General features: G+C 46.4%; 1 protein-coding gene across 5 annotated transcripts in view; it reads left to right on the top strand.

The window, feature by feature from the left end:
• The window catches only part of PIP5K1C (phosphatidylinositol-4-phosphate 5-kinase type 1 gamma), a 78,997-nt gene that overhangs the window by 37,433 nt on the left and 17,326 nt on the right, over positions 1 to 24,238 (top strand). For all 5 annotated transcript variants that reach the window (XM_074939680.1, XM_074939682.1, XM_074939684.1 and 2 more), the window contains exons 2-12: positions 3,471 to 3,502; positions 7,942 to 8,034; positions 8,421 to 8,551; positions 9,242 to 9,359; positions 11,778 to 11,930; positions 14,409 to 14,708; positions 15,389 to 15,594; positions 17,288 to 17,371; positions 17,882 to 17,930; positions 21,667 to 21,751; positions 22,734 to 22,895. In XM_074939680.1, coding sequence (XP_074795781.1) covers positions 3,471 to 3,502; positions 7,942 to 8,034; positions 8,421 to 8,551; positions 9,242 to 9,359; positions 11,778 to 11,930; positions 14,409 to 14,708; positions 15,389 to 15,594; positions 17,288 to 17,371; positions 17,882 to 17,930; positions 21,667 to 21,751; positions 22,734 to 22,895 — 1,413 coding nt within the window. The remainder of the gene's footprint in view (positions 1 to 3,470; positions 3,503 to 7,941; positions 8,035 to 8,420; positions 8,552 to 9,241; positions 9,360 to 11,777; positions 11,931 to 14,408; positions 14,709 to 15,388; positions 15,595 to 17,287; positions 17,372 to 17,881; positions 17,931 to 21,666; positions 21,752 to 22,733; positions 22,896 to 24,238) is intronic.

Below are 24,238 nucleotides of genomic sequence, written 5' to 3' on the forward strand. Positions count from 1 at the left end.
TTTGGCCCTCCTGATTTCATTCCTACATGCCCGAGCAATATTTTTATACTCTTCCCTGGTCATATGTCCAAACTTCCACTTCTTGTAAGCTTCTTTTTTATGTTTAAGATCCGCTAGGATTTCACCGTTAAGCCAAGCTGGTCGCCTGCCATATTTACTATTCTTTCGACTCATCGGGATGGTTTGTCCCTGTAACCTCAACAGGGATTCCTTGAAATACAGGCAGCTCTCCTGGACTCCTTTCCCCTTCATGTTAGTCCCCCAGGGGATCCTACCCATCCATTCCCTGAGGGAGTCGAAGTCTGCTTTCCTGAAGTCCAGGGTCCGTATCCTGCTGCTTACCTTTCTTCCCTGCGTCAGGATCCTGAACTCAACCAACTCATAGTCACTGCCCCCCAGATTCCCATCCACTTTTGCTTCCCCCACTAATTCTTCCCGGTTTGTGAGCAGCAGGTCAAGAAAAGCTCCCCCCCTAGTTGGCTCCTCTAGCACTTGCACCAGGAAATTGTCCCCTACGCTTTCCGAAAACTTCCTGGATTGTCTATGCACCAAGCCATCTGTCAGCTTACTTAAGAGATAAGCACAGCCAAATGCTGCACACTGAGTAGCCAATGGAATACTTTCGATTTCTGCACAGACAGAAAGCCTGTTTGTTTTGAAAGCCGATTTTTGCTGTCAATGCTGTTGTCCCCCGAAACGAAATTTGTTCCAAAGAGCCGTGATCCCTTGCCCTAGGTGGCTGTTTTGATCACCCCTACTCCAGACAATCAGTGTGGACTCCGCACTTGGAACACAGACAACATTGGACACTCCAGATGCTGGGCACTAAAGCAGCTTATGGTAATTATCACAAAATTAAAGATAATCTCTTGCTCTGGAATTTGGACAATGTGCAGAAAGATTAACTCCTGTGGAATACAAAGCTGTAGCAGAAGGGGCCTTAGCCTTTACCTTCCTACAGTCAGCATAGAAAACATAGCCTCTCTGGCTCAAATTCTGCTCTGTTACACTGTGCACCTCCATTGATTTCAACAAAGCTATGCTGGTGTAACTGGGAACAGAATCTGGCCCTTTGAATCATGCCTTTGAGTAGATGGCGTGTTTGTTGGCATTGAGAAGAGGGGCCTTGTCCTGAGGAACTTACAATCTGGATAGGCAGCACAGGCACACAGGAGACCATGTTGTGACCTAGAATGGTTGTGAAAGGATTTTCTGTCTGCTCGTCGTCCTAGCGGAGGTTAGTCCTATGAGCTCTGAAGTGGGAGTGAGCGATACGATTTATGCGAAGAACAGTACTGGTTACTGAAGAAAGTGCAGTGGAATGGAATCCAGGGCCCTTCTGCTCATCCTTCCTACTGGTCATTTACCTGTTGCACTTGGGGGAGTTTTTTAAAAAATAAATGAATAAGATATTTGGTTCTGTTTGCCTAGGGCAATCTACCTACGGCTGGTTCAGCTCTAGCTGTGCTAGCAACATCGGGAGCCCGGGGGTGGTCAGCCTGCCATCACCATTCAAAGCATCAGGTTGCCTAGACCTGCTCCGTGGAAGCCGCTGTAGGCCTGTTGATGCTAGGGCTCCTCATCTTTTTAACACAGGATTTGGGCCATGGATGCAGTGGTAAACTTTTATTTTTAAATATTCCTAGTGAAAACCAAGCCAATGAGATCATCTTCCAGCATCTGTTCAGAAAGGGCCCAGCCCCAGGTGGCCAGTAGGAAGCGCTTTTCTTTCTGTTTGTTTCCTGAAATATAACCGAAGGGAGCCCTTGTGATAGGACCCTGTAGATGTATTGTTGTGGGATCAGCACGGTATTAGGATGTTCCTGCTAATCTCAAATTCTTGTTAATACTAATTTTGAACCAGATCTTGTACTGCCACTTGGTTGAAAATCTCTGAGCTCTTCAAGAAGGGTGGGTATGGCACATCCCAGCTTACTGACAGCATCCCCTCTTTTTCTGAAGAGCTTTCGGGTCAAGCTGCGTTAGTTCCCATAATGTCTGACGGAATGGGAAAGTCTGATCAGCAGCGCTGGTTCCCTTGGCCTGCACTGCTCCATGCTGGCATGTCATGAGTCCTAAAGAATTGGACAGAAACATCCTCTTGCTCCTCCTGCCTTGCTGAAACAGCTACTCCCTTAGACTTTAGGAAATCTGCATTTAGGCCATAAGCAGGAGCTGCATCAGTTACATGTCTACCTGGTGGTTCAAGGGCAGGTTAAGTGGGGAGGGGTGGCTGCGGGTATGGAGCCTTTGTTCTGTGCAGAATGAATTTCAGTGTTCTACTTTGCAGCATGAAATCCTTCATTTAGAAGGATTAAGGATTGTTCAATAGTCTGCTGATCCTATCGTTCCTGTAAACGTGGAAGCATGTACAAGGCCTGTGTGTCTCTCAAACCAGGTAACTGGAAGCAGGTAACGCTAGTTAGGCAGCCTCACAGTGAAATCCATTATTTCTTCTTTTTAAAAAGAGCTTTTCCCTCCCATTTAGCACATTGGCTCTTCCAGCAGAACTCTCCATTTAAGGAGATGATTACTTAACTTGCAAGCCTTTAGGGCAGCTCTGCAGGGGTGTGCTGTATTGCTGAAAGGGCTCCTCTATGAGCAGCTCTTGATGCTTGAAGTCATCCAGGGTCAGCTTCATGAAAGCCAGAATTCTCCAGAATTAGGGGCGGTTGAGCTGTTGATATGTGCACATAACTGCTTGGGGTTTTTTTGGTTTTTTTTTCCTTTGAATGAAAATTTAGTAGCGCTGCATTAGCCCATTGCAAAGGCCCCTTGCTCAGTTAGCATGCTCTGGTTCAGACAGCAAAGGGGGCTGTTCTCATTTAGAAACGTGCATGGCTCAGTCTGCAAAGTTTGACTACAGATAAGGTGGGAAAAGGATGGGCTTGTGTTAAGGTGCTAGTGGGACATGCTCAGACTTTGCCTTTCTGTGTGACCTTAGGCAAGTCATTTAATCTGTGCCTCAGTTCCTTGTCTGTAAAATGGGAATAATACTTCCTTCTTCACCAGGGTGCCGTGAAAGCTAATACATTAGTGTGCTTGGGGTTCTTTAAGTAGATCTGGGGCTCAGTTCAGACCAGTCTTTCCTCTTGTTGAGTGTCTAGAAGAGAGAATCATAAAAGCCTCTTTTGGGCTTTAATTAAATAATTATTCAGTGTAGCACAGTCCCATTACTAGAGGAGCAGCAAGAAGTAGGGGAAAGTTATGTCAATGTAACACCTTTAGAGTAAAAACCCCACCGACAGCTAGGAAAGAAGACATGGGCAACCTATGACCTTCTAAAAGCCAGGTTGTCCAGGCTTGTTCTTTAACTTGGGACCCCTGCACTTGCAGAAATGAAAGCTGGGCAAAAAATTACTGCCTTGTTTCTTCTGACTATTTGCTCGACTGATCAGCTGTTGGGATAAATGCACCTGCTAAGAGCCTGTGACCATCCTCCTACTGACCTACTGTTCTTCTCTCCTCAGGTCTGGCACTGAAGAAGACTGCCCTCACTGAGGTGAGTTGCATACAGCTGTTTAAAACCTTCTGCAGAGGGGGAGAGAGAACCCAAATAGAACTTTTATGGCGCACAGTTGAAACGGAGGAATGTGCAAGGTGGGAGAGTCATGGTTTTTTAAGTAAATCTTGGTATTGGTGAAGGTGCCAGGTTGGCAGCCTACGAGAATGAGGTCCTCTATCTTCCTACAGAATGGTTGGCAGCAGGGCAAGGTATTGGGGTCTGGGGTGTTTTTGACCTATAGTGATCACATCTGGGGAGGGTATTTTTCATGATCCATTCAGCCCTTCTGTCTGCTGACTGCTAGTGGTAGGGCAAATTATGGTGATGGGTTTTGTTACGTTGATATGACCATTTGGAACTGGACTGAGACCCACCAACCAATCTATGTAATATTCAGGGATTCTCATTCTGAAGGCTAGAATGTCTGAGTCATGTGGAGCAATGGAAACTGCTACAAGCATGGCTGAGTGTCACCAGGTTGACTCATCACTGGGATTTGTTACTGATCAGTTTAAGTTCTCAGCTATTTCGACTCTACAAGTTACACCTGTGTGAAAGCATGGGCTTTTAGCTAAAGTAAGCCACTTTTAGCAACATGTATCTGTACCAAGCCAAGAATCCTAGACCATTGTAATGACGACAGAATCTCAACCCATCACCACCCTTACTCTACAGACAATTTTCCTGCAACAATTTCATTGGTTGTATGTGGGAAAGTGCACAGATGGATTTCTGGGCCCAACTGCCACAGTTCAGCAGGTTCAATCACTGGGATTCACAGTCTATTAGTGTCCAATTTTTAACTTCTTGGGTATTTTTGGCTTTTTTTACAACATGACTTTGATAGCACAGGCTTTCAGTGTGTGTGTGTGTGTGTGAGAGAGAGAGAGAGAGAGAGAGCGCGCGCGCGCACTGAAGTGGGCCATCTCACCATTGCTCTCCACTGGGCTGAGCTAGGACTTGAGATCCAAATTCGATTCCTGCCTCTGCCACAACCTTTCTGTATGACCCTGGACAAGTCACTTAATCTATTTCCTAACTGTCCAATGGGGATGAAACATCCCTACCTCTCAGGGGTTTTGAGAAGATCGTCTTAAGGATTTTATTACTACAGTGACGAAAGCCATGTAAGTACTTTGCTACCAATGCAGGCCCAAAATCAAATCCCTGGCCTTCTGGTCAAAGCTCTGTAACCCTTCACCAGTCCTGAGCAACTCGGGCACCTGTAGTCTAACACAACAAATGTATCTACTGAAACTGGCCCCCATCTAAGTATTTGAACCTCAGCAAAGCACATTTTGTCTGTCTTAGAATAGAGATCCCAATAAATTGAGCTTCACTAAGCAGCATGCAAGTCTCAATCGGAAACGGGGAAAGCTGCTGCTAAGATTCCTAGAGCTGAGACTAAACTTGAGAGTCTGATTTTCAGACCCCATCCTCCAGCTAGTTGATGGGAGCTGCAGGTGCTCACCTGAAAATCGGGCCTTTAAATATTTGCTCAGTTCGCTACTTTAGTTACCAGATTTCTAGTCAATGCTACACATTGTAGCTGCCAATCCCACCCTCTCTCTGCTGCTGTTCTTGTGTGGGTCAGTTTTTGGCATTGGTTGTAGAATCTGAGTAAGCTCTTGGCTCTGGTTAGTGTTTCCACTGAGAATGAAGCACAGATAAGAGCAAAAACTTTGTAAAGTATACTCATGGATTTAACAGCCTGTGACGAATATAAGCTATGCAAATATAGCATCTCTTCCAATCTTCTCCCCCCCGCCCCCCGCAAGCTACTCACCTACCACTTGTCTCTGTGTACCTTTCGACAATCCCACTGCTCTTGGTACACCTCTGAATGCTGCCACTGAGTGTATGTGCCTCATCAACTCTTTGAAATCTCACCTTAAAATTCATCTAACTCTTGTTTATGCTTGAATTTTTCTCCCTTTGCTAACTGTTAAGTAATACTGTGCAGATTTAGTGGTTGTAGAATTAAAACAAATATTAGAAAAGCTGCTATAAATGTCTTGGGTGAGGTGGGTTATTGTGGGTGCATCTCCCCAATGTTCCATTGATTGGCTTCTAGGTGCAATTTGTAAAGTCCTGAATGTGTATCAGTGTGGTCAGGTGGGTAGAGCACTGGACAGACTCAGAAGACCTGGGTTCTAAATTCCTGACGCTGCCACTAGCCTGCTGGAAGACCTTGGGCAAGTCCCTTCCCCTCCCCGTGCCTCAGTGTCCTATCTGTAAAATGGGGATAATGATGCTGACCTCTTTTGTAAAGTGCTTTTAGATCTGATGAAAAGCACTATGTAAAAGCTAGATGTTACTAAACACAGTAGAAGAGATGATTATTAATTACATAGGGGGTGGATCCCAGGGATCACCCCTCTGTCACTCATTAGCTAGGATAAGGTTACAGTTTGCTAAGTTGCTCTTGGTTTCTGGAGTTAAACACCACAGTTGGCAGCAGGGAGGATCCCATGTGCCAGCCCCTGATCTCTAGGGCAGTGTTCAGCCAATTTTTGTTTGGTCCAGCTGTGTCAGACTTTGGGGGGGGAGGGGGGGTCATTGTTTGTAGGCACCCAGATGCTGTGATAGGCCCTCATTTAAATGTCTAACAATAATTATAATTTTCTATAAAGAGATGGCTCTGGGAGTATGTTAGGAATTCTCACACCTCCAAAATCAGCACCTAGTGGGAAATTAAACTTCTGGACAGGCTAACTCCTTATTTCATTGCACAAATAAATATCCAGTCCTCTCTGGGACAGGAAATGCTCTGTTATGGTTAGAACAAGGGCCTGGGCATCGAGCCCCTGCCCTCTATCCCCAATTCTTACTTGCTATGTGACTTCAGTCACGTAACCTGTCTGTGCCACTGTTGGTCAGTGTGTAAAATGGGGTGGTTTACCCACAGCATGGGTGGGATTGCAACAGTTTAATTCATGTTTGTAATGAGTTTTGAGGTCATTGGGTGGAAGATGAAAAATGTAACATTAACTACATGTGTGGATTAATAGTAGTCAGAATGGCTGGAGTCTGCTGTAGAAATGTCCAAGACTACACAGATCTTTATAGAAAGAAATAAAGGCATCCAGTTGGTCCTGTCCTGAAGGCGCTCTAGCAGCTTGGGTAATTGGAAGGAAATATTGCAATACTTCGCTGCAGTCTGAATAGATTCACCCTCTTTGTGTAAACTTCAGTGTTGATAAATTGTCAAGTGCTGCAGCATAGACCAATACCACTGATGCGGTGTTCCTCCAGGAGAGACTGCCTTGGGTCATTACAAATTGTGCCTAGATGAGTCATGTCTAAAGCCATGGCCAGCTGTTAATGGTGTCACAGAAGCAGAATGCTCAAGCTCCCCCCAGATGTACATGGTGAGTCCACTGAAAGTTGTTGGCGCCTGTGACGCTTCTCCATCACCGTAGGTAGTGGGCAGCTGCAGAGTCATTCAAGCAGCACGCCAAGGCAGAGATGTGTTTAGGTGGGTGGGACTGCAGAGGAACACTGCCTTGAACTTTACAATGTGCAGTTGGCTTGATGTGTAGAGCTCTGCTGCTGATCCTGGAAGGAGCAAATGGAGGAAAGAGATGGGACAGAAGGGCTATCGTTTTAGTGTTGGCGCTCAGACCGCACTTTACGCACCTTTGCTACGTTTCTGGAGGAAACTGCTACAATTACAGCAATTCACCTGGCTTGGTGAATCAGTTGTTCATAAACAGCAGCTTGCTTAAGTGAAGTGTCTCCCCATGAACACAACATTGGTGATTCATTATCCACTCTGCTTGCTGGCTTTCAGATGGAGTATAAGGGGTTGGCTTTGAGCTCTAAAGCCCAAATGGCCTGGTACTTTATCGGAGTGGGGTGTTTAAAGACTGATCTGTCTAGTAGTTGGTTCACATCCACACAGTGCCCACAAACATGAATGCAGTTCTACTCCCATTACCCTGTGAGGTGGGGAAGTATCGCCAGTTTTCAAATGGGGAACTGAGGTACTGAAATTAAGTAACTAATTGTTTTGGGGGAGTTCGCTGGCCTTCATTAGACAGGAGGTCAGAGGATCATGATGGTACCTTCTGACTTTTACACAGGGAGTCTGATGGAGTTGGGAAACAAACGTAGATCTGAGTCCCAATCCAGTGTCTTAACCCAAGACCATCCTTCCTCCCAGTATGTCAAGATCCACAGTCCTGTGTGTGATAAACTCGCTGGCTATCAACTCGCCTCTCATCCTGAGGGGTGTATAATTTAGTGTTTAAAGCTTGCTGGTGCCAGATACATCTGTATGCACTCTGCAGATCTTTACACAGGAATAAATGCAGACCATTGCATTCCTTATAACCACAGCACCTTAGTCCTGACTGCACCACTGTGCCTCTTTTCTTCCTTCCGCTAGAGTAGCTTTTCTTCACCACTCTGACCTGGAAACTTCTCTTTCCCAGGCTCCATCATTATCAGGACAGCCTGGAGTTGGCCAAGGAAAGAAGATAGGTCATCGAGGAGTTGATGCTTCTGGCGAAACTACCTACAAAAAGGTTCCGTCTCTTGATTGATTTCTGGAGAGTAGTGGCCACGCATACAAATGGGAGGTTGAGAATAGAATAGCGACCAAGTGTGTATGAACAGGTCATTCAAACTGTAAGAAACAAAGGGGGAATACAGGTGTGCGATTGGCTAACCAATTTGATTAGATTTCCCTGCAGTGTACTGTGCTGACCTTACACGCTACAAGCATTTCACAACTGTCATTCTATAGAAACCTGAGGCACTCTATAGTGGTGTTCTCTTACAAAGCAGCCAATATCTGAGACCTCCCACAAGGCATCAGCATGATCACAGAGCATCAAGGATACCTATATTTGGGGGCTGTTGCCGTAACTTAACGGTGAATGTGCATTGACTGCTCTCTTCCTTCTGCTAGACCACTTCGACCACTCTGAAGGGGGCCATCCAGCTGGGTATTGGTTACACAGTGGGGAACCTGAGCTCCAAGCCAGAGAGAGATGTCCTGATGCAGGATTTTTACGTGGTGGAGAGCATTTTCTTTCCCAGGTAAGAGGACAAGTGAAACAAAATGCAGGGGCTGGCTGTTTCCTTTCATCATGCTGATTTAAAGGGGCTTCGTTCTAAGCAGAAAGGTGGGCCCTCAGAATTTCAAGTGTGCACCTATTTCTTACCAGCATATTACTGGAAGCATTAGAATCCATGATGCTGCAGCTCAAGAGATGGGGTTAGATTTACTATGGGCTGTGATATATCTGCTTACTGGGCTTGTTAGCCTTGAAGCTTTTGTTGCCTTTATAATTGTAGTCCTTTTTAACCTACCTATGTGGAATTTTCACCTCCAGGTGTTACATTCTTTGGCCTGAGACTGAGGAAACCCCCCAGCCAACAATATTCATTGGACCACTTCAACTTTTGCATGGCTGAGCTGTTAATGTGCAGGGCTTACAGAAACTAGAGTCTGTATGTATATACGTCTAGCCTTGCAAACTTCTATTTGCTCTTCCCAAGGAGTGAGTTTCCTTGCCAGATGGTTAAAATATTAGATCTTTTTGCTAGTGTCCTGATGAGGTCAGGCAAGATCTTTGTGTCTAGGCTGGTGGCTTCTTAGAATGCCTTTTTGCAAAGCTCAGTTTTCCTTTTTTTCGTATCTATCAACTGGCTGGGTGTAAATGTGCAAATACGCGAGGCATTAATGTGAAATAACATGCCTGCTCTTTTTGTATCCTTTCCATGCAGTGAAGGAAGTAACCTCACTCCAGCTCACCATTACCCTGACTTCAGGTTCAAAACCTATGCACCCGTGGCTTTTCGGTACTTCCGGGAGCTCTTTGGAATTCGTCCAGATGATTATTTGGTATGTATGGAGTTCTTTATTTCTCTGTGGTTAGTACTAGGTATGAATGGGCTTGGATAGAACTGCTTTACTTGAAGCCTCAGCAAAATTGAAGATGGGGAAACGCCATACCACAGACTGATATGTGACCAGTCAGCTGCACAGGATTAGGGGGTTTCCTTGGATTTTTGTTAAATTCAGTCTCCAGCTAATAGCTGGGGGAAACTGAGGCATGGAGTCAAGTGATAGGGTCAGTATCACAGGGGGAGTTGAAGTCAAATTTGAGGAGAGAACATAAAGAAAGCCAAACATCCCCCACCTAATATTTGGTAGCTGGAGACTGAGGTACAGTACTGGGATTAGAGAGAATCTCTGATCCTGTACATTAAGCAGATCCCAAATGTGAGGCAGTCTGTGGTGGTGCTTCTTTTCTTGTACAGTCTGTGAGAGAGACCAGCTGGAAGAGTGGGTCTGAGAGGCTTCTGGTGTTTCTGCTTGGGTTTGCCAAGTCCATTCCTAGCAAATTAGGTCTGTTGGGGCACCCTGTGTTAAAAGAAGAATGGAATAATCTACTGTCATGGAGTCTTTAAAGTGTATTTGGTTAAAATGATATGGTGGGGCTCCATGTCTCACTGACAATGCAACAAATTTACTCTGTCTACAAGAAAAAAAGACAAGTATTCTAAACTCCCTTGGAACCTCAGGGAAGATGTTTTCTGCCTCATGCATCATCCCCAGTAATAAAGATTTAACAATCTGAGAGTTAACACTTGGTAACGTGAAAATCCGAATAGACTCCAACTTGCTCTTCTAGAGCTGAAATGGCTTGTCAGGGCTAACCAGTATTCTCCCGTAAGATCACTGATTGGATTTGGAATAGACTAAGGCCATGTCTGCACATGGGTGCTGGAGTGGCACAGCTATGGTGCTGCTGTAGCACCACAGTGTAGCTGCCTCCTACTGTGACAAAGGGGTTTTCCCATCGCTGTAGTTAATTCAACTCTCCGGGAGGTGGTAGCTAGGGGATGGAAGAATTCTTCCATCTACCTAGTCGTGCCCACACTAGGGGATAGGTCAGCTTAATTGCAATGTCCTTTGTGAACTTTTCCTACCCCTGAGCAACGTCAGTTTAAAACTGAAGTGTAGGTCAGGCCTCAGTTAAAGTTGGCTCCTGTGTGTAAGTGGTTGCACCTCATCGTGCTGATAGCAAGGCAGAGTTTGTTGGAGGCAGGAGCAGATCGTCTTAAGAAGGTGCCATTTTTATGTAACCGCTTTGCCCGTATCTGCAGTTAGTCAGAAATGAGGACTGAAAACATACCAACAGAAATGAGCCTGTATGATGGGGCTACTTGACAGCAACAGAAATCCCCATCTGTGCCATCTGGGATAATGCCTGCTGACTTGATAGTGGTTACAAACTTGGGGGAGGGAGAGATCCTGCCTGAATTCCAAAGGTGTCAGATCTGATTTGCAGCCACTGCTTCCCCTTTCTCTGGCCCACTATGGCAGTGAATGCCTTTTAATTATGCATGAGATAATTAAGTTGATAAAGTCTTGGATCGTTAATCCATGCAGTGCTGTAAGCTGTTTTCAGCATGTAATGATAGCATTTAATTTATTGCTCTGATTATGTCCCCTCTGCTTTATCTTCTTCAAATATCAGCTCCTACATAATGTTGCCCTAACCCCTTTTGTCTGACATATGCAAATGTTTTTGGACATTTGCATTTGTATCCACACAACACCTCTGCCTCCCTGCTCTGCTCTGGGAACTTGCTGTTCAGATTTCTAGTCCCTGCTCTGTGCTCCAGGATTGGGTTCTGAATACAGGGAAGCATAATTACCACATGCCTACTGATACGCGAGTTTTATGAGGGTGGTTTCCCACCTCTTTTAGTTGCTGCACTGAGGGTGTGAGGGACGCCTCTGCAAACCATGTATCTTTAATGTTTGAGCACATGGGAGAGCTCTAGTCTTGGGAACAGGCAGTGCATTTTGTTCCTCTCTGGAACTGAGACATGCAGAACCCTGAACAAGCTGGCTTGTCTCTTTAAATCTGATCCTTCTGTCTGCGCGCACACTAACACATTGAGGGAAAGAACCCTATGTGGTGGTGGTACAGGGCACAAAACATAAAAAGATTTGATGTTATGCAGCCTGGGTGTTACTGAGGGCAGGCAGATTAGCTTGACTCTGTGAGCAGTCAGGGCACTCTGGACTGTAATATATGCATCTCTTTGTAAGCTGTCTTCCACCCAATCCACTGTGAGACTAACTCCAGTTTAAGGTTCACAATTTCTGTACTGCTTAATATCCCAGACCTCTTGGTCTAGATTCCATGGGGTGGTGCCTTAGGAGTGCCTTGTAGATGTATTATTCTGATCCTAGTTTATCATGTGGTGTATGAATGACATCTTATTTTTTTTCTTTCCTTCCTAGTATTCATTATGTAACGAGCCTCTGATCGAGCTGTCAAATCCTGGTGCCAGCGGCTCCCTCTTCTATGTCACCAGTGATGACGAGTTCATCATAAAAACTGTGATGCACAAGGAAGCGGAATTCTTACAGAAACTTCTCCCTGGCTACTACATGGTGGGTATCAGGACGTTGGTTTGTGGGAGAAATGTACAGCTTGCCTGTCCACAGCACCACAAAGGGTGGTGTTTTGGTAACCTAGCAGGGCTTCCTTTGCCCGCCTGCCCAGCACACATGACAAAATGAACAGCCTATTGTGAAGCCTGATGTGGAAACAAAATTCAACCCACTTAAAACCTGGAGATAGCTGAGCCATGTCCTGACAAGTGTTTGCACCCTCCTCCAGCTTTACTGCTGTTGTATCCCAGGATAGCAGATTATCATGCCTTAACTGTTGGAGGCCTTAAGGGATGAAACTTTCTCCTCCCCTTTGTCTCCTATCAGATGTTCTTAGGTTTGTGAAGGCAGCTGTGTGGCAGAGTGGGTGTGTTATTGCCCTGCTATTGTGCAGCGCCCAAGCATGTTTGTTTCGGGAGTACCCATCCCTACTATTTCCCGAATTTCCCTTGTGTGTGCGCCGTTTAATAGTGATCTGCTCAGCAATCTATTGTCGTGGGTCCCTGCCATCGACAGGCCCTGGTACCAGTCTGTCAGCTGAAGCCTTTGCCTGTATCAGCCCGTGGCTGCAGCTTGGTATTTTCTAACCTACCCCAGACTGTGGGCTGCTCTACAGTGCAGCAGCATGGTGGGTTAGCATGGCAGTGCACTGAGGCTCAGCAGAGACTTTCCAGGAGGAGAAAATAAGAACCAGAACAGGAGCCCACTGTAGCAGGGAAGGTGGGTCCCCCCAGTGGCAGGAAGTGTCTCCTCCTACACAGATGCATCTTAGGGTCCAATTCCAGATAAAAAAAACTGTGTTCAAAGAACCTGAAGCCTGCAAAGGGGAAGCACTGTGCTATGGAAATGCCAGAACTAAGGTTACCTACACAACCTTCACTCTGCCCTTTGTACGTGTGCATTGTACTAGTCTTTAATTACCTGATGAGCTGTTTTCCTCAGGATCCCTGCCTCACTCAGAGCACTGGTCTGGGACTGGAGAGACCTGAATTCTATTTCTGGCTATCCCACTGGCCTGCCGGGTGAGCTTGGCCAAGCCATTTCTGCTCCCAGTGCCTCAGTTTCCCCATGTGTAAAAAGGATGTGATGATACTTACCTCCCTTTGTAAAGTGCTTTGAGAGTTACTCAAGAAAGGAGCTGGATAAGAGCTAGGAATTATTATTCAGAAGCACTTCAGGCACCTAGGCTTCCAGAGTGTAACTGAAAGTCAATGGCTCATTTTTGAAAATGGGATTTAAACAGCTACATCACTTAAGAGCTTTTGAAAATTTTACTCCCTGTAGGGAGTAAAACATGCTAGGCAAGGCTCCTAGGATTAGGACATCTCAAATGAAAGTAGTAACTAGACTCTTCTTGTCCCAGGAGCTTTAGATGGTTGGATAATAAAAATAATTATAGAGGATCAAACACGACGACTTGCCCTGTTGTAAAGTACTTGTACTGTTGTCCGATATGTTGTAAAGTTACACTATGCTAATTGCTACGAGGGTCTCCCTGCTGCTGTCAGAAACTCCTCTGAGGTGTAAAATGACCTGAGACAGACAAGACATGGGGACGGTTGGTGCTGAGTTGCTCTAACTCTGGAAAGTGGAGTTCTGCTTTCAGCTGCTGGCTGGCAGTGGTGGCTTTGTACGGCACTATATTGACTGATACGCTCATAAAGAAAACTCACTCATGGGTCTAGTTAGAAAAGATGAGATGAAGGGCATTAAATTTTCATACACTTGCTGTACTTCTGCTTTCCTTTGTTTTGAAATCTGGAAGGTTCATCTCTTCTCTCATATAGCATGCATAGCTCTTTTTGTTTCCTTTTAAAAGCCTCCCAGCGCTGAACAAGCAAACCGCGTTTGTGATATCGTTCCTAATAACATGATTGCCTAAAATGGGCCTGACATTGGGGTGGGTTAACTGATCTCTCTGGCAGACTGTTTTATAAATTGACTTTGTTAAAGGTAAGCTGCGATGATAGTATATCCTTCTGGAGAGGCTTCATAGAGATGTTGTAATAAATGTTATGCCATTGGTTTGTTCTGAGCTAGGGAACAGTTCATAGTTGTAAGGTCTCCAATTGGATGAGGATATCTGATACTTTAAATTCCCACTAACTAGTTGGGGGGGTTTTTGGGGGTGGGGGGTATGATTAGGTTTCCCTTTCCTTAGCTATAGTTTGTGGGGAAATCTGTCAGAGAGATGTGCAAAATGTTATTTTCTATAGGCAAGTCAAGGCATAGCAGTCTTTCCAGTTTGTAAAGCCAGATCCTAGATGGAGCCATTCAAATGGTTAGTTGAAGTTTGTTTGGGATCTTTCTCCTGCAAAGCTGTCAAGGTAAAAATAAATTCTGGATGCGCAAATGCTAATCTGTGAACCCTTCCCAAAGCCAATCTGATCTTGGGTTCTGCACTAAACAAAGCAGAAATTGTTTTTTCACAAAGGCTCTTTCTAACCTCCCCCTTCTGCCTTCCTTGCCCCACTGCAGAACCTGAACCAGAACCCACGGACCTTGCTGCCAAAGTTCTATGGACTGTACTGCGTTCAGTCGGGAGGCAAGAACATTCGGGTGGTGGTGATGAACAATATCCTGCCACGGGTGGTGAAAATGCACCTGAAATTTGACCTGAAAGGTTCGACCTACAAACGCCGGGCATCCAAGAAGGAGAAGGAGAAATCCAGCCCCACTTTCAAGGACCTGGACTTCATGCAGGACATGCCAGAAGGCCTAATGCTGGACACAGACACCTTCAGTGCACTGGTGAAAACACTTCAGCGAGACTGCTTGGTAAGGGCAAGGTAAACCTAGGAAGCTGGACTAACAAACTGTGTAGGTCTCTAGCTCTCAGGCAGCTGTAACCAAGATGGAGTGTCCCGTGCTTTTGTTAGCTCATTAATCTGTAAACCCAAAGCCAGCTGTCTCCATCCCGGTTCTCAGCTCACCCAAAAGCAGAGTGCAGTAGTTAGGTACTTTGCTAGTTTCAGAGAACATCCATTACAAAATGTCATAAAACCAAATGACACTTGGCTCCCAGGGACACAGCTTGCCATATGCTGTGGAATTCTTGGTTTTTCCTATCACATTTGTTCACTTATTCTCCAGTTCACACAATTCAGTCATCCAGAACGGGGTCATTGGGGTGAACGAGCTTCTGCTGTACAGTGTACAACAGGTGACGAAGCAGAGCTGGCCCCTTGTAAACTCTTTGCCATCCCACAACCCACTTAAAAGACCAATGGCAAGGGTGTCTGAGATCCGTTAGACCAAGCCCAAAGTATGTTGAAACAAAGGGTGATTAACTCTGATGCTCTCTTATGCTGCTGCTAAGGAGTTGCTGGCATGAGTTTTGTGTAACCAAGATGGACTGTCCCACGCTTTTGGGTCTGCCTTTGCAGTAGCATGTGAGAACTTACTGGACTGACTGTCTTTTTGTCTGATTTGTTCTTGAACTCAATACTAACCTATAGGTGTTGGAAAGCTTTAAAATCATGGACTACAGCCTGCTGCTCGGGGTGCATAACATAGACCAGCAAGAACGGGAGCAGCAAACTGAGGGAGCCCAGAGCACGTCTGATGAGAAGCGTCCCGTTGGGCAGAAGGCACTTTACTCCACAGCCATGGAGTCCATCCAGGGTGGGGCTGCCCGGGGGGAGTCCATAGATACAGATGACACGTAGGTGAAAATGGTTCTCTTGTACTGCTGTAATGGGAGTGGGTGGAAGCAAAAAGCCAAAGTAGTAAATCCCTCAAGGTTGTCACCCTGTGCCGTTGGCTTGAGCTATCTGCGTGACCCATCTGCCTTAAGGAAAATGGAGCACAGCCGCTGATGTAGTGTAGCATGGAGTAGTTTGTTGTGAAATGTGGTCGTTGTCATTCTGAAACACTTTATCAATTCCCATTTTGTTATTTACAATGGTCAGGACCATGAATTGCACCCCATCCAGTAGGTAACTGGGCCCTGTACCAGCCTGTAGGCACAGCACTGGTCTTGGGAGGAGAGATGGGGGCAGGCTTAGCTCAGGAGTGTGGTGATGCAGTGGGGCTACACACTAGCCTAGCCCGTGGAGTTTGGAGTTCAGTTTCTGCTTGGGTCATGAGTCTGTCACTTGCTCCCTGTGGAATCCTAGCATGCCAGTGTGGTTTGAGGATTTGACTTGCTTCGCAGCACCCGGCCTCTGCTCAGGTGAGATCCAGGCGTTGGCATGTTGGGGTTTGACGGGGAGGATTGGAAGTTCACAGCTGGAGCTGTGGGCGGCGGAAGCTTGCCCGGTGCTTGCTGCACTCTGCCTTATCCGTAGTTCTTGAGCCGCATGTGGCTCTTGCAGCATTCTGTGTTTATGGCTCGGTGGATTGGCCTTACTAACAAATTGTGGGGTTGCTGTGTTTGTCTGATGGCATCTGTGTGCTGAGAGACCAGCTGCTCCATTTTGAACAGTTAGGATTCTGCACAGTTAAAGAGCCAGGAAATACGTTGGTGTTTCCATTCTCTCAAATAACTCTTAATTCCAGTGGACAGCCTGATGTCCGCATGTCAGCTTACCACGTGCTGACACTAATTGTGCTGCAAATTCAAGATGGGTATTAATGGGTGGAGGTGGGGGGCGGTTTGAAAACAAACTTGTGCTTAAAGATTTGGGCCAAGCTTCTGCTTTTATAAGCACACAACTCCCACTGACTGCATCCAGGACTTATGCTATCTGTATTGGTGAGCAGTCTGGCCCTTACAATGTAATAGGGGTTTCTACCCTGGGGTTCTCAAAGCGTTTTGCCTGAAAAGAGCACTCCTAAGATTTACCTTCCCACTGCTGTAGGGAGCAGCTGGTGTGTGTGTGGTGGGAGCTAACACCCTGTCTTGATGTCAGAACGTATATTTTTGGGAGAAGGGGATGTTTGCCCGGATGCCTCCTTGAAGTGCCACAGGTGTCTTAATGTCCTCCTAGGCTGCCATGGCAGAAAGCTGCTAGCTTAGTGTATCTGAAGGGTGCATTTCACGTGTGGCACTGCAGCCGGTTCTTTACCTCTAGCTTCTGAACATGAACCCATGTCCTACCGTAGGACAGGAACCTGGGGTGCTCTGACCCAGGTAGGAGAAAGCAGTCACCTGTTTCATAATAAACCTTAGCACTGTATATGGTCAAGTGCTGTACAAAGGTTGACTCATAGAACCCCACCTTCCATTCAGTCAGAAAAGTGCACAACTCCACAGGTACTGTATCTTATAATGAAAGCTGTGGCACCAGAGTCAACCTGATTAACCACAAGATTGTCCCCCTGGTAATGTGGATATGTGTCTTTCCTCTCTGACATACAGCACAAGTATCCTAGGGTGTCTCTGTGTTAGTGTGACAATGTTTTCTTTTCTTCAGAATGGGAGGAATCCCAGCTGTGAATGGCAAAGGAGAGCACCTCCTGCTTCACGTAGGAATAATAGATATCCTTCAGTCCTACAGGTAAGGGGGCTTGAGCATCCTCTGACCTCTGAGCGTCTATAAAACCTGGTTTTAATACTGTATGGAGAGAGATTAAAGCCTGCCTTTGAGACGACGGTCTCCAAGAGCAAGTTTCCCAATCTGACTCACATTTATCAATGCATATTTGAAAGCTGTGAGTTTTTATCTTGCTAATTTTGAAGATTTATATCAGCCAGTGGTGCTGAATCTGCTTTTCTTAAAGAAAAGTCTCCCCTTTCTGGAGGGGTTGTACAGTGTGTAGGGGAGTAGTTCTTGTGCTCCTCCCACCTCCAATATTTCCAGGGAGTCTTGACCTTCCAGCTGCTGAGACCTAGAAACCTCCGCTTCAGAGGCATCAGCGCAGCTGTCTTGGAGAGAGGAAAGCTATGCTCTGAGAATGGGAAGGAATATTAGCAGCTGACTGTCCTCTGCTGTGGGAGGGTGTGAAAGGTGGTCTGGCCAGGGCGAGGAGGGCAAACCTGTGTCCAACACACTCTCTCTCAAAATTAGGTTCATCAAGAAGCTAGAACACACTTGGAAGGCCCTTGTCCATGATGGGGTGAGTATTCAACACACACAGCCTTGTGTGAGAAATGCTGTCAGCAAGCTGTGGTCTGCAGGGTTACTTACATTGCTTTCTTGTATTCAGTTTGGTGCCATTTACTTTGCTGTTTGTAGTCTCTCGGCGGGTACAACTTAAATCCAATGGAAAGGAGGAATTCTTCATACCTGTAGGCTTGTGGCAGTAGAGCGGTACTTCCATTCGAGTTCATAGAATCATAGAATCATAGAATATCAGGGTTGGAAGGGACCCCAGAAGGTCATCTAGTCCAACCCCCTGCTTGAAGCAGGACCAATTCCCAGTTAAATCATCCCAGCCAGGGCTTTGTCAAGCCTGACCTTAAAAACCTCTAAGGAAGGAGATTCTACCACCTCCCTAGGTAACGCATTCCAGTGTTTCACCACCCTCTTAGTGAAAAAGTTTTTCCTAATATCCAATCTAAACCTCCCCCATTGCAACTTGAGACCATTACTCCTCGTTCTGTCATCTGCTACCATTGAGAACAGTCTAGAGCCATCCTCTTTGGAACCCCCTTTCAGGTAGTTGAAAGCAGCTATCAAATCCCCCCTCATTCTTCTCTTCTGCAGACTAAACAATCCCAGCTCCCTCAGCCTCTCTTCATAAGTCATGTGCTCTAGACCCCTAATCATTTTTGTTGCCCTTCGCTGGACTCTCTCCAATTTATCCACATCCTTCCAATCTAGAATCCTCTCCAATTTATCCACCCCTAGATTGTCGGGCTCAACGGGTAGTGATAAATGGCTCCATGTCTAGTTGGCAGCCGGTGTCAAGTGGAGTGCCCCAGGGGTCGGTCCTGGGGCCGGTTTTGTTCAATATCTTCATAAATGATCTGGAGGATGGTGTGGATTGCACTCTCAGCAAATTTGCAGATGATACTAAACTGGGAGGAGTGGTAGATACGCTGGAGGGGAGGGATAGGATACAGAAGGACCTAGACAAATTGGAGGATTGGGCCAAAAGAAATCTGATGAGGTTCAATAAGGGTAAGTGCAGGGTCCTGCACTTAGGATGGAAGAATCCAATGCACCGCTACAGACCAGGGACCGAATGGCTAGGCAGCAGTTCTGCGGAAAAGGACCTAGGGGTGACAGTGGACGAGAAGCTGGATATGAGTCAACAGTGTGCCCTTGTTGCCAAGAAGGCCAATGGCATTTTGGGATGTATAAGTAGGGGCATAGCCAGCAGATCGAGGGATGTGATCGTTCCCCTCTATTCGACACTGGTGAGGCCTCATCTGGAGTACTGTGTCCAGTTTTGGGCCCCACACTACAAGAAGGATGTGGATAAATTGGAGAGAGTCCAGCGAAGGGCAACAAAAATGATTAGGGGTCTAGAGCACATGACTTATGAGGAGAGGCTGAGGGAGCTGGGATTGTTTAGTCTGCAGAAGAGAAGAATGAGGGGGGATTTGATAGCTGCTTTCAACTACCTGAAAGGGGGTTCCAAAGAGGATGGCTCTAGACTGTTCTCAATGGTAGCAGATGACAGAACGAGGAGTAATGGTCTCAAGTTGCAATGGGGGAGGTTTAGATTGGATATTAGGAAAAACTTTTTCACTAAGAGGGTGGTGAAACACTGGAATGCGTTACCTAGGGAGGTGGTAGAATCTCCTTCCTTAGAGGTTTTTAAGGTCAGGCTTGACAAAGCCCTGGCTGGGATGATTTAACTGGGAATTGGTCCTGCTTCGAGCAGGGGGTTGGACTAGATGACCTTCTGGGGTCCCTTCCAACCCTGATATTCTATGATTCTATGATTCTTGTAGTGTGGGGCCCAAAACTGGACACAGTACTCCAGATGAGGTCTCACCAGTGTCGAATAGAGGGGAACGATCACGTCCCTCGATCTGCTCGCTATGCCCCTACTTATACATCCCAAAATGCCATTGGCCTTCTTGGCAACAAGGGCACACTGTTGACTCATATCCAGCTTCTCGTCCACTGTCACCCCTAGGTCCTTTTCCGCAGAACTGCTGCCTAGCCATTCGGTCCCTAGTCTGTAGCGGTGCATTGGATTCTTCCATCCTAAGTGCAGGACCCTGCACTTATCCTTATTGAACCTCATCAGATTTCTTTTGGCCCAATCCTCCAATTTGTCTAGGTCCTTCTGTATCCTATCCCTCCCCTCCAGCGTATCTACCACTCCTCCCAGTTTAGTATCATCTGCAAATTTGCTGAGAGTGCAATCCACACCATCCTCCAGATCATTTATGAAGATATTGAACAAAACCGGCCCCAGGACCGACCCCTGGGGCACTCCACTTGACACCGGCTGCCAACTAGACATGGAGCCATTTATCACTACCCGTTGAGCCCGACAATCTAGCCAGCTTTCTACCCACCTTATAGTGCATTCATCCAGCCCATACTTCCTTAACTTGCTGACAAGAATACTGTGGGAGACCGTGTCAAAAGCTTTGCTAAAGTCAAGAAACAATACATCCACTGCTTTCCCTTCATCCACAGAACCAGTAATCTCATCATAAAAGGCGATTAGATTAGTCAGGCATGACCTTCCCTTGGTGAATCCATGCTGACTGTTCCTGATCACTTTCCTCTCATGTAAGTGCTTCAGGATTGATTCTTTGAGGACCTGCTCCATGATTTTTCCAGGGACTGAGGTGAGGCTGACTGGCCTGTAGTTCCCAGGATCCTCCTTCTTCCCTTTTTTAAAGATTGGCACTACATTAGCCTTTTTCCAGTCATCCGGGACTTCCCCCGTTCGCCACGAGTTTTCAAAGATAATGGCCAATGGCTCTGCAATCACAGCCGCCAATTCCTTCAGCACTCTCGGATGTAACTCGTCCGGCCCCATGGACTTGTGCACGTCCAGCTTTTCTAAATAGTCCCTAACCACCTCTATCTCCACAGAGGGCTGGCCATCTCTTCCCCAGTCTGTGATGCCCAGCGCAGCAGTCTGGGAGCTGACCTTGTTAGTGAAAACAGAGGCAAAAAAAGCATTGAGTACATTAGTTCCCTTAGCTTGGCCCACTTCCTCAAATGTTTAGCTGTCAACTACAAGCTTCTGTCCTCTGTCTCTCTATTGTACTAGGGACCTTTGTACTAGCACAGAGCACTGGGTGTGATATATTTGTATTTCCACTTGGGTGAATTATCTGCTAACGAGGAGTCACTGTCTATCTGTTCTCCTCTGATATTCCAATGTGTTCCACAGCAGCAAATTGTGCTGCTACGAAATTGACTTCAGGTGGGACTTGCTCATCAGAAACACACGTACTTCTATAAAATGCCTTTGCCTCATTTACAGAAGCCGATGGTTACGGAAGCAGAATAGAACATCAAAGCTGTCTCAGACCATTTCAGCTTTAGTACATGAAATGAACTGCACAGTACAACTAAAATGCAGTGATGCTGAATTTTGGTGACCATGTCCAAGTGTGCTTTGAACATCAACAAACAAAGCCGGGGGACCCTCTTGTATGAAATCAGGCCATTTGCTTCCTCCAAAAATCTAGGTACCCTCTAAGCAGCAGAATCACCAGCCCAGCATAATACACTGAGAACCTCATCAAAATGCAGTCAAATCGAAGGACATGCTCCAAGCGTATTTATAGTGTTAAAATGGAAAGGCTTACCTGAAATGATCTGCTTAAGGTGCTGTCAACATTAAATGTTGGAATAAAGAAGACTCACTGGGCACTGCTGATAAGGCCATGGTTTTTAAGCATAATGTTGATCACCTATCTTGTTTCTAGGACACGGTGTCAGTGCACAGACCCAGCTTTTACGCAGAGAGATTCTTCAAATTCATGAGCAACACAGTGTTCCGAAAGAATTCCTGTAAGTGTATGCAGACTCACTATTCTGAGGCACCCGCTGGACCACCTCACTTTGAGATGGGCAGGAAGCCTCCCCCACCCCATGTCCCCTGACCCTGCTAGGAGGGAAGACCTTGACTGCATGCTCTACCATACTAAAGTAGCCCTGCAGCTTCCATTGTAGCAGAGGAAGTGCATCCCCCCAGTTGATCTCCCTGCTCCCACTCCTTTGCATTTGTTAAAAGTTTTAAAAGCATGAGTGATTTGAGTTCTCCCGACACCTGTATGTATAATCACCTTTGCATAGTTCTCTTGGTGCCCTTGTGTCAGTGTAAAGGTCAGTGGTTCTCAAACATTTGTACTGGTGACCCCTTTCCATAGCAAGCCTTGGAGTGTGACACCCCCCCCCCCCTTATAAATGAAAAACACTTTTTTATATATTTAACACCATTATAAATGCTGGAGGCAAAGTGGGGGTTGGGGTGGTGGCTGATATCTCGTGACCCACCATGTAATAACCTTGTGACTCCCTGAGGGGTCCCGACCCCCAGTTGGAGAACTGGTATACAGAGTTCTTAAAGCAGGTATGTAGGAATCGGAGAATGCCATGCCTCAAGACATCAGTGAGAGCACATGACTGGCAAATGCTTGCCAAGAGGAACTCGTTTTTCTCCTGTCAACCTTCCTTATGTGAGCTAACTATGTGGGGAAATTCGGCTCTCCCCACAGCAGTCCAAGCCTAAGCTAGGAAATTGCATTGGCGAGGAAGCTGGAGCTCACTGCAGTTTGGAGCTGACCAAACTTTCTAACCGAAGTGCCTGATTCAGAGCTGGAAGCTCTTTAGGCAAACGGTATCAACAGCCCACAGCTAGGCCTTCCTGGAGACTGAGTCCTTCTGTTGCTGTGTTTATGGGGATGTTCATCCAAGGGGTGGGATGGTTTCTCTAGTATCTAGTCAGTGAGTGTGGCTCGTGGTCTCATCTCCTTAACTCTTCTGACTGCAGCTCTGAAATCGTCTCCATCTAAGAAAGGACGTAGTGCCTTGTTAGCTGTCAAGATGCCTGGTCCAACAGCTGCGTTTTCAGCTAGCCAGATCCCCTCGGAGAAGGATGAAGCCCAGTATGATCTCCGAGCCGCCAGGAGTTACCCCACGTTGGACGACGAAGGTAACGGTTGTGGTGGGTTTGGCTGCCCTGTGGCGATTCTCTCCCCCTAGGTGTGTAGCTGTTCCTTAGCATCCTCCCCTGTACTCTTTCAGTTTCCCCCACTGTGCACCAAATATGCAACTGGATCAACAGCTCTTCATTCCATTTCTTGCTGTGCTTTGCAGGTGCTAAACTTGCCTTCCCCCCTGTCCTGGTTAACAGAATATTGCTCTGGCATGGTATTAGGGAACTCGTATATGGTTAAGCAGCGCCAGCAGCTTTGAAGAGGGTGAAGTCCCTTCCCTGCACTTCTGGAGAGAGCCAACACCTCAGGGGTTCTGTGTAAAAATGGTCACTGACGTCACTGCTGCAAGGTGCCCACTGCCAGTTGGCACTCACAGGGATGATAGGGACAGTCCAGACACCATGGAAACTTGTTGACCATCTCGCTTGTTGATGGCTTGTTGACCATCTCGCTGTTAGTGAGAAGAGAATTGGGGATTCGTGGGGATGTGGAACCCAATTACGTTGGTGCTCAGGTACCACTGTACAGTACAAGACTTGAACTTTGCGAGGAGAAAGCTGGGTCTGATTCTCCACAGCCTTGCATCACTTACATCTGTGCTATCTTTACCAGTTCTGAATGGTAAAAGGCAGTAGCCAGTTGGGCCCATAGATGTGGCATCTTTACAGCGTAGTTGGGTGAAACACTGAGGGCTCCATTCATCGTCTGAGCACATGTGGGTATTGATCTGACAGTCTGAGCCGAAAGCCAGCTTGGGGTATGAGCAAGGAAGCTTTCAATGGTGTTAAATCCCCAGTGGCCCTGGGCCCATATTGCAATGACATGTTTCAGCCAGGAGGCTCTGTACTGGTGGAGTTGGGAGTGAAGCTCCTTGGTAGGGCTGTTCTGAGGAAATCTGCTGAGCCCTCACCTAGCTCAAGCCAGCGCTGTTAGTCACTTTATGACCACCCTCAAACACCTCCTCAGGTGCACAGCATTTAAGACTGCCCGCTACCCGTGGGGTGTGGATCCAGTGGTGGTGCAGGGATAAGGAGGTTTTAGTACTATTATACAAGGCACTGGAGAGACCTCACCTGGAATACTGTATGCAGCTCTGGTCTCCCGTGTTTAAGAAGGATAAATTCAAACTGGAACAGGTACAGAGAAGGGCTACTAGGATGATCCGAGGAATGGAAAACTTGTCTTATGAAAGGAGAGTCAAGGAGCTTGGCTTGTTTAGCCTAACTAAAAGAAGGTTGAGGGGAGATACGATTGCTCTCTATAAATATATTAGAGGGATAAATACCGGAGAGGGAGAGGAATTATTTAAGCTCAGTACCAATGTGGACACAAGAACAAA

Source organism: Natator depressus, chromosome 25 (assembly GCF_965152275.1).
Source record: "Natator depressus isolate rNatDep1 chromosome 25, rNatDep2.hap1, whole genome shotgun sequence".
In the NCBI taxonomy this organism is placed as follows: domain Eukaryota; kingdom Metazoa; phylum Chordata; order Testudines; family Cheloniidae; genus Natator; species Natator depressus.